At 35.3% G+C, this 10681-nt stretch overlaps 1 protein-coding gene across 3 annotated transcripts in view; it reads left to right on the top strand.

Moving 5' to 3' along the window:
* Nucleotides 1-1366: 1366 nt before the first annotated feature.
* Nucleotides 1367-10681, top strand: part of ccbe1 (collagen and calcium binding EGF domains 1) — a 36424-nt gene continuing 27109 nt past the window's right edge. For 2 of the 3 annotated variants that reach the window (XM_024299603.2, XM_024299602.2), the window contains exons 1-2: nt 1368-1770; nt 1834-1914. In XM_024299603.2, coding sequence (XP_024155371.1) covers nt 1667-1770; nt 1834-1914 — 185 coding nt within the window. In that variant the 5' untranslated portion in view covers nt 1368-1666. Of the gene's footprint in view, nt 1771-1833; nt 1915-10681 lie in introns of all 3 variants that reach the window. The other variant, XM_024299604.2, reaches the window with a different exon arrangement.

Genomic DNA, 10681 nt, shown 5'->3' with positions numbered 1-10681 from the left:
ACTTGCTACATTTATCTGTTTATTCGATCAATCTCTCTCTTAACCTGCTGGAGTTTAATTCCCACCTTTGTGTTTTTGAGCAAGACACATTACTCCTGCTGTGCTTTAAGTTATAGGTTGCTGTAAATAAAAGATAATTTTTCAAATAAATGTCCTTATTTTCCTTTAAATGTCATTTATCCAATTCCATATTTCTTTTATTTATGTCATTAATAAATGTCTTTGCTCTTAGTTTTCTAGCCTTTTACAAAGTGTTCTTTGTTCTTCCTTCAGTAAAAAGAGAAATAGTGTTGTGACATGTAATCTTAAAATGTTGAATAGCACAAACTGTTATTAACTTTGTGGATTTAATATTGTAAAATTAACACAGTTAAATGGAGTTGTTTTAATTCTCTCAGTATTTTTATTTCTAATTAGTCCACATTACTCCACACTCTTAGATCAGCTGATCAACTGCTATTAAAGATACCAAAAACAAAATTCAAACTCAGAGGGGACCGAGCTTTTGCTGCAGCAGCTCCAAAACTCTGGAACGATCTTCTAATTCATGCTAGAGAGTCTTCATCATTGGCTGTTTTTAATTCTTCTCTTAAAACCCTCTTTTAAAATGTGGGTTTTAATATACAGTGAATAAGTGTCCTCTTTCCTTTTACATTTCAGTTTGTTCTCTTTTATGTAATGTTTCTGGTTTGTTTTGTTTTATCACTATTATTTTATGAGCATTTTCTTAATCAATTTTATCTTATTTTTTAAATGCTTTTATTCTGTGATTGTATAGCACTTTGGGTCTCATGGACAATTTAAGTGCTTTGTAAATACATTTTTTTATTATTCTGATTATTAAATCAAAGGTTTGCAACCTTTAATGCTAAAAGAGTCATTCAGATGAGTTTCTTAATCACCAAGACCCACTTTATTCATTAGAAAAATACACTTTATTTATGTTTTTGTGGCATTCATTTATAAAATGTAGCTTTTAAAAAAATGTGTATAATTGAATTATATATTCCTTTCAAAATAAAGCACTTCCTGTGTGTCAAATGATATCCCCCTTCTGCTGGAGATTAATTAAAAATGTAAAAGAAAAAAAAAAGTTTTTTTTTTTTTTACTTTACTATAAAAAATAAACACGTCAACAATAATGTAGAAACCAGATTTTTTTTTTTTTTAAATCTAACGTAAATGCAATTATTCACTTCAGGGATATTGCATCTGAGCAACACTGTTATGCAGAATTAATTGGAATATTTGCTTAACTCTACTAATTTAATATTGATACAAATTATTGCCATTTTTAAAGTTAAAGAGAGAGTTAAATAAAAATAAAAGTAAATATAAATAGTTGTAATTATATTTATGGCCGCGAGAGGGCAGCAAAAATAAACCCTTGTTTATTCATATCCACTAAAAAATAATTCTCGCTGCAAAATGAAGGGTTTGGTCCAGATTTTTTAAATATATGTTTCTTAATATATTAAGCATAAAAATCTGACACAATCATTTAGTCACTTAGAAACGTTGGTTTCTGGGATGACTCCACACAAATTCGCAGTCATTTAGTGAATGGGAGGAGGGTCTGTCTGACTCAACCTTTATTGTGGAGGTGGAGGCCACAAGTCTGTGGCCGCCGAACGAACGGAGCCGGAGATTCTGCAGAGCGAACGTCATGGTGCTGGAAGCCAACGGGCGTCCTCTGCTGCTCACCGTCACCTGTCTGTGCTTCTCTGGAGGTCTGCTGTGGTCCTACAAGCAGGAGGATGCCATTGAGAGGTGACTAAACACACAGCTGCTGGGAAAAACCCAATGTGACACTAAAAAGGGTTCTTTTTACAGGGAGAAGTGCTCTGAAAACAACATTTCTACCTCAAAGTACCCCTGCATGAAGAGCTCAGGAGAAATTACAACCTGCTACAGGTAAGAAGCTGTCATCCAATCAGTGAAAACGCCTTAAATGCTATAATATTCAATCATTTCAATGGTTAATTGTTGCCAAATGTCGGTTAATTAAGTTATAATCCTTTTTGTGTACAAAAGTCAGCTCAATATTTTCTTAAAATCAAAACGTTTTGTTAAAAAGAAAGTTAAACTTTCCACAAACAAAACCAAGAATCTAAAATAAATCAAAATCTATAAACAACTTAAAAATACGATGATGATGAAGTTCAGCATCCCAGAAACAAACATGGCAAAATATAGAAGAAAGTAAGGGAAAAAAGAAAAAAATATTCATGCTTCATTCTTATTCTTTAATAGTAAAAAATGTATATATATATATTTGGTAAAATGTTACAATTCTACAAATCTTCAGATTTAAGTTTTAAGTGTCCTAAAGTACTTATATTTATTCAAACATAAAGTGGAAACTTATTTAAAACTAAAAGAATCACATTTCACAACATTTTTGCAAAAAAATACATGTTCAAAAGCTGTTTTCTTCTAGAAAATCTGTAAACAACTCATTTTTTTCTTTTGCTAATTATGCATTGACAATTTATTGAAAAACGTATAAAGCTTAAAAATTTTTTCCATGCCATTTTTTTTTACTTAACTGATATTCTTCTTACACTATCAATTATTCTTGTCTCCTAAGGGCAGTATGATGTTTCTGGAACATGCATATAGAGATTCACTGTAATATCATGTGTGTCTTACATTTGGAAAGCATCAAAAATGTTAGAATATAACAAATATTGAGTGTTCATTGCTTTAAAAATGTTAAAAAGAAACTGTCAGATTCATCCTCTGAGCGGCAGTCTAAATTTAGACCTTAAAAGCTTTTATATTTGTGTTACTTGAACTTTTGGCAGTGGGTCAGTGACATCCTGTTTGATCTTCACATCTCAAACTCACAGCACATAATAATGTTGGTTTATGGTTATGGGCTGCACCCACAGTTGTTTCCCACATTGTTTATTTAAGGAAGAAAAAGGGCTTCTGGTCAGATGTGAGATAACGCGGCCCGGCTGCAGTTCATTTCACCTTCATGGCGTGACCAGCTGGTCACTTTTTAGCTGTTAGTGGTCAGTATGAGGAGTTTTATCCAAAACCTGCAAATAATAATGATTGGCTCGGTAGAGTGAGTTTCTCTGTTTGCAATAAAAGGTTTGACAGATGTTTAATTTGCTTCCCCAGAAGAAAAAAAAAGCTTATACTGATGGTACTAATTTAGCTCACTTGGAAAACACCATTTCAAATATGGGAACATGCTTCTCCTGTAGTCATAAACTGAGTTTTGAAAACCTGCCATTAACCACTTTGTGAACAAGTTGCTGTTTGTGCATATCACTTAACTTCACAAAAAGTGCAGTGATGAATGTTCTCTAGAAGAACAAAAAGGTGGTGCTGATGTGATGATGTTTACATTCTCGCTAAACACTATTTGTTGTACTTTCCCCCAAATTTTGCATAGTTTATCCAGGGGTGTGACTAAAGCTATGTTCACATCGACTCGATAGCTGGTGTTCAAGTGGTTTCTTTCAATGAAAAATCTATGATAACACTGTAAAACTACAATTTGGGCTTCTGTGTTCAAAACTCTCATATTTATGTGTCAATTTGCACGTTTTATAGGGTTTATACCTTGCATAATCAACTTTTTGAGCTTTTAAGTGTGAATTAATGTTCATTCCTCTCTATAAACAACCCCAAAGCGATATTTTGACCCATTCACGCATTTCTGAGTATTCCTCTAAAAACCTGCAATCTCAGTAGCAGCCTCTTCCAACCCATGAAAACGAGCAGGATCTCACGAGCTGATGTCACAAAGCAAGAACAGCCCCTTTCAGGAAGAGTCTGCACTGCCAGAACTCGTTGTATAGTTTAGACCCCCTCAGGGCCACTTTGTGATGTTTTCGGTGTCCCCAACTCATCGTTTTTTGACCTGTTGGCTGTTGATTTTTTGACATACTGGCTGTTGATTTTTTGACCTGCTGATTGTTCACTTTTTGACCTGCTGGCAGTTTGTTTTTCAACATGCTGGCTGTTCATTGTTTGACCTGCTGGCTGGGACACGGTACCGGTCCCAGTACCGGGTTAGTGTTATGCCTCGTTTCAACTGTCTCCGGTCTCTAATCCTAGTGAATAAGGGGGAATACTTTATGTAAAGAATTTATGATTCTTTGCAAGAGATTGCTGGGGAATACAGCTGAAAAGAGGAAAACTTTCAGTTTGGATCTTGAGTCAGGAGAATCGCTGGTCGCACTCTTGCTGTTGCTGTAAAACTTTTCTTTCAATCACTGGGTTACATCTTGTGGTGTTAAAGCTCAGCCCTAATGGATCAATCCATTTTCCTATGGACCTATGACCAACGGGGGACCAGTTCTGTTTAACAGGTCCATTTTGTAATGGACACGCTCAAGAGTCCAGTTCATCCCGGTCAGTGGAAACGAGGCAGTAGGGTACTGGGTTAGGGTACCGGTACCGGTACTGGTCTGGTCCGCATCCTGAGGGTTGAGGAATCCTAATTAGCGTATGCATGTTTTCTCTGTCTGTGGCTCGGTACCAAGCGGCCCGGAGGAAGTGATACGTGTATATATTCAGTCAATCATTGTTATCTAGTCCTTTATGATTTGCCTTTCAAAAAAACTGTTCCAGGATTTTGTTAAATACAATTTTTCCAAATGTGCAATTTATAAGATTTTTTTTTCTTCTTTATTATGCATTTTTTGCCTGCTGAAACTCATAACTCGAAGCAACTTGCAGTCCAAAAAATTACTATAATGTTTGTGTCTTCATATTCAAACTCCTCCACAGTCTTTCTTAACTTTATTTTTTCTGCCTAAATGAATTTGTGGCAGCATGTTGGGGCCTCAAAACATTTACAGCTTTACAGGCGAATTGATTTAAATGTGCTTGGCCTCTCAGATGTAATGTGAAAAGCTGTGCAGTGTTTCTGTTTTTTTTATCCCCAAAAGTTGGGCTTAAACTTCTGGTGTTGCAACAGAACGCTTTGCTTTAAAGCAGAGACGGCTTTGATTAAATGATAAGCTGCGAGCTGTTTCTGCCCCACTTTGGCAGTACCTTCAGCGCCGTGGGGTTGTAGTGTTTTCACAATGAATTGCTCAGAGATCAGCAGTGATTACTATTGCGTGTAGTATGCTTTATCTGTGCAACAACAACAAGAAAAAAGTTGTTTTATGTTGGTCGGCTGATAATTGCTATCCATAATATTTTTTCCCCTTCTAGTATGTTTTTCCAGACAGCCATTCCTGCTCCGTAAACCGTTTTCGTCCAGACTTTTCCTTCTGTGGTTTATGTCATAAAGACGGATTACATGCTGGATGACTACAATGAGTTTTTTTTTCTTATTTGAAGTTACAGGCAGCCATTTATCCGTTTACATTTCCTGTTTAAATGCACCTAATAGCTGCAGCTAGACGGTTACAGTTACGCTTTTGTACTTTCACTCCTTCAGCAGAAGTTCTTCCAAGTCGGCGTGTTAGCCATCACGGTATCGAGACACATTAATAACCTTTGTTTATACCTTTTCTCGTGACAAGTGGGTACATGAAGCAGTGATTATACGGGCTTGATTTATTGTCGACGCTGCCTCACCTGCCTTGTAAAGGAAATGCTTCTCTGGAGAAGAAGCAGAACACACACAGTGAGTCCCCCAACTCTGCAGCTGTAACAGTAATATTTAATTGATGTGTAGCACATATAATCACTGCTTTGTTATTTTTCCGAGCATTTTTAGGGAGGGGGTAAATATGCATTCGCTCTTCTTCTTCAAATCAGGAGCTTGTGTGGTGTGAGTGAAAACAGTGAGGTTTGGATTTCTGACCCCCCCTGTGAGACCTGATAGTCGTGACACATGAACTTGTATCCTGCCCACTATTTCATTGCAATGAACTGCAGTGAAATCGTTTTTTTTTTTTTGTGTTACTCTTTCCGTTGCCATATTGAACTGTCAGAACCTCTATAATGGATTTTCCATTTCTTTCAAAACTTCTGTTTGATTTATATTGTATTTCACACCTTAACTCAAATAGAATAAGCACTGTTTGGTTCCAATAAAATGATCGCTTCAGTCAGATCTTAAAGTCGTCCTTGTTTCCTTTGTTTTTCAAATCTGTTTTCCACATTACAGTTCCAGTTATTCCACACCTTGGAATAATCTTCTCAGTTGGACTTCTGTTCCCTGTCCCAATTCAAATACCTTTCAGCACAAGACGTCCACATGGGGTTCTTTGTGGCTGTATTGTCTTCCCTCCAGTGATCACAGCTTCAGGAAAGATATACTGTGGCACATCGTAGGGAGTTCAGGAAGCTTCAGATATATTGTGTTTTGCTCTTTTAGACTACTACATGTTTAATGCTATTTATGAATGTTCTGGACTGAGAGCTACAGTAGAATGGGAAAGGATTTATGAACAACACATGTGTGGCATCACAGAGGAGAATTTCTTGCTGGGGAAAAACATGGTCTTATGAGAGTTAGACCCACTATGATGAAAATTGTATTTTTAACATGTTCTTGCAGCATTTTTTTCTCAAAGATGTAGGACTTAGATAAAGAAAATTCAAGTTGTTGAGAATCAGGAGGAAAAAATGCAGTTTTATAAGAACTTATAACGTAGAAAATACACTATGTGGGATTGCTCCATGCCAATGGTCCCACACACAACTCAGAGGGGAATTTGTAATGAACTACTGTCACTCTGCAGAAACTATGTACTGAAAGCATAAAAAAACATACAAAAACATACAAAAATTTTTTTGTGTTTTTAACATGTTTTTGGAGCATTTTTCCTCATAGTAGAGGACCTATATAAAATAATTTACGATTAAAACTGTATTTCTGAGTATTTCTTAATCCAAATCAGGAGCAGATAAAAACTGGATGCTTGAAAATGCTCAGACTAATGATGCAGCTACTGAAATGGGTGTGCAAAAGTCTCCTCCCCCCCGTATGCACCCTGGGAGATTTACACTAAGGTGTGTAAGACGTGATGTGCACTACTGTTGTCTAACCTGGCTCAAAACTGTACGGCTGGATTGATCCAATATTGCTCACCATTACTTTAGCGCGGTTAATGTTAGCTTGAGGCTAAGCTTGTGCTTGAGGGCGCAAACAGCACAGAGAGGGAGCGGGGGAGGGGGTGCTCTGCACCAACAGTCCCGCCCACAACTCCGAATTTTATTTCTAATGAGCTACTGCTTCTGCGTATAAAATATGAGTTTAGAAACGACAAAAGCTTTTTGATTTTGCATAATCGTAATTAAAAGGTCACGATCTTACGATAGAAAAAAATATAGTTGAAGTGGGACTTTAATGTAGGTCCATACACAAGTTTCACTATTGTGAGTGTAGAATAAAATCATAAGCTACTGAAAATAAATTCAAGTGTGTGAAGACTCTCATTGATCCAAGATTATTCGTTAGAACAAGACATTTTTTGTTTTTTTTAACCAAGTTTCTATGTTGACAACATATTGCTTTTTATTCAAGAGGATTTCTCATTTTTTAAAATTGAGAAATGCTTTTTGATTTAAGAGACTCCAATAAAAAGGGGTATTTTGGTGTTTTTAACATGTTCTTGTTGCATTTTTCTAATTATGGCTGACATTATTAAGAAAGTTGATCTACGTGTTTCCTTTTTCAATTTTTTTGTGAATCAAAATCAAAAATATTGTTGGAAAAACGTTTTAGTTCTTACGCACAACAGCAACCGGCAGGTTAGAAACTCCCTGCTCCACTCCATTCTGATGCATCCACTTGTAGAATAAAAATACATGTTCGTCTTTATTTACCTAATTTTTGCAGGTATCTGGCTTAAAACTGCTTCGTTACTGCTCGCCATTTATTTTTTTCTCCGCTAATGTTAGGTTGGAGTTATGAGGGGCTGTAAGCTAGTGGGAGAACATGTAAACAGATGGATGATGGGGAATGAGGGAAGGGTTACTCCAACCCAAATGTCCAACTCCGAGGTGAATTTCTAAGGAACTACTGCTGCTCTGCAGAAACTATGTCCCAGAAAACGACACAGGGCGATTTAGGTTGGCTATAAACAGCATAATCATAAATAAAGACCGCTGGGAAGATTTTTACAACAGATCAAAAGATGATAGCAGACTTCTCATTTGGTAAAATCGTACTTAGAGAGGAAAGATGTAAAATATTGTGATGCATTTACCTTATTTATAAGAACTATAGCGTAAACTACAAGTGACAAATGGACAGACAGTATAACAGGCTGTTGCAGTGTAACATTTCAGTGAATTGCCTGAATTAAAAGGCATGAAGTAAGTCTTGTTTCTCAACAACCTTTTGACTAAAGAAAAAAAAAGTTTACTGGAATCAAGTTTGGCAGACACAAAGTGAGATTACTAATAAAAAAAAAAACCTGTCAGTCAAAAATGCCGTAAATGATTTGTAGGATTTGTGTAATTTCCCAGAACTGTGATGAATGTTGTAAGAGGAAAAGTTAAAGGTGCCTGAGCAGTGTAGCGTACAACCCCCCCTGCTGTTACCAAGCTTTTAACTTTACAAAAAAAAATCAATGGGAGCTTTCTTGTGATCAGATTTATTTTTATGCCATTAGCTGAAATTAAAGATACTGTCCTCTATAAAATAATGTCAACATCTGCTTCCCATCAATACTTAAAAAGAGGATGTGAAGCATTTGGTGGAGTGGACGGTACTGAGAATTAAAGGAGTTGACATGAACATTTGGTTTTGCTCCCCACAGTTTAACATTAAAAGGATGTAAAGACACTGAGGAGGGGGGGTCAGCTGCCATGCTAAGTGATCCAAGGCCGTCTGCTTAAAAATCCAGCTTTGCAGTCAGACACTAAATCCTTTTTATATTGTTGGATTTTCATTCTTTGGCTCACTGAGGCTGTCATAAACTGTAACTTTAATGTGAAAATGTATTTCCTCCTCCTGCTGTTATGTGAGCGACGGATTTTTTTTTTCCCAGACAGATTCACGTTCATCAGTAACAAAAGGATATATCTGTCAGATAACCAATCATTTATGCGTCGTCTGAAAAATTTGCATTATTTCCCCTCAATAAATATATTATATTCCTCAAATTATCTGAATTTATTTCAATAAACATGTCAGTTTTTATTTAAAACTTTGAAAAACCTCAAAAGAATTAAAGCAGGGGCGGAACTATGGGGGGACAAGAGGAGGCTGATGCCCCCTCAGAAAAGCATTGCTCCACTCGCCCCCCATACTTTTCGGTCTCATTTTTGACAAAGATTAACACAAGGTTCTTTAAGGATTACAAAAATAACAATGTTTTAAATTTAATATAAACAACATTAATTTGAAATATGCATTTTTGATCTTTTGTATGTATGCATGTAAAACGTTTTAGCTCCGCCCCTGAATTAAAGTAATATTTAGGAAAATTAGTGTCACAAATTGCATTTGTATAAGTTGTTTATCTGAGAAGCCATCTATATGTAATTTATGAATTACATATATTATTTATTAATTAAGCACTTGGTGCTATTCTTTTATATGAAAAGTGCTATATGAATAAAGGTTGATTTGATTTTAATTTAAATTGAAATGAGGATGTTGTTTCAGATATACTTTTTGCCCAACTTATATTTCACATATAAACTGTGGTATAACAATCATAATTTATGGATCTTTTCAAGGGAGTTTGATTTCTTTCATAAGTTTGAGAAATTGAGTCAACTGATTCGCTACAAAAAAGTTTACATTTCTTACCCCGTTGGCAGATTGTCTTTTAATTAAAAAAATGCTAATGGGGTAAGAAAAATGGCTTTAGCACAAATTATTTTCTCAAACTAAGAATATTTTTCAATAGAAGATCTTTCTTAATAAGATAATTTTTTCGAAGGCATAAAATAAGACATTTTTTCCCTTTTTACCTACTTAAGATTCTATTTTTTTTTGTCTTGTGATCATGTTCACATATTTTCTGCTATTTTTTTCTTTAACTTTGACAACGACGAGAAGTTTTGGAAAACTTTGAAAGTTTAATTTATGTCAAGAACTCTCCGATTTCTCATCAGAAGTGTTAGTTTTCAGTAAATATTTAACAACATGCGCTTGTCGTTTAGTTTGATTTCATTCCAGGTTAAATGGGAACAAGCTGCTAAGTCATTCTCTTCACCGTGAAAAGGCTGTAACGGCATGAATACACCCTCATTCTTTTACTCAGCAATGAGTGAGATCTATTGGAGTGTAAATTACCAGGGTCAGTTCAGGGGAGGACATGTTAGTGAGGAGAGCTGTTCTTCACTGACAGTTATCGTAAAAAGCTCCAGCAAACATCCTCCTCAGTCCAGTTTTATTTGATCCACCACAATCGGGGAATTTAATGTTAAAAAAAACAAACAAACAATACAGTTCAACTTTTTTCCTTTTTTTAATTTTTAATTTTAAATCATTTTAAGCATGGTTCTAAGTATTATTTTTTAATACAAAATCAATTTCTCAAATTTGTATCCAAATTAAGTTTTTTGTCATCAGTTCTTGTTGCATTTTGTATCATAAACTTGTAAAATTGTCAGATGTGGTGGACAATCCAGATGTAAAAGAATGACCAGATTCCAGGTGTTCTCTATTAAAAAGTAAAAAAAAACTAAGCTAAACAAAGAACAGAACAATTAACTAAAACAGATAAAAGTAAAATTTAGAAGCACCTGGCATGAGATAATATAACACTGGCGTGCTATGAACTACACTGTAAAAAGA

Source organism: Oryzias melastigma, linkage group LG12 (assembly GCF_002922805.2).
Source record: "Oryzias melastigma strain HK-1 linkage group LG12, ASM292280v2, whole genome shotgun sequence".
In the NCBI taxonomy this organism is placed as follows: Eukaryota; Metazoa; Chordata; class Actinopteri; order Beloniformes; family Adrianichthyidae; genus Oryzias; species Oryzias melastigma.
The sequence above is the reverse complement of the archived record's forward strand: the minus strand, read 5'-3'. Positions and strand labels throughout refer to the sequence as shown.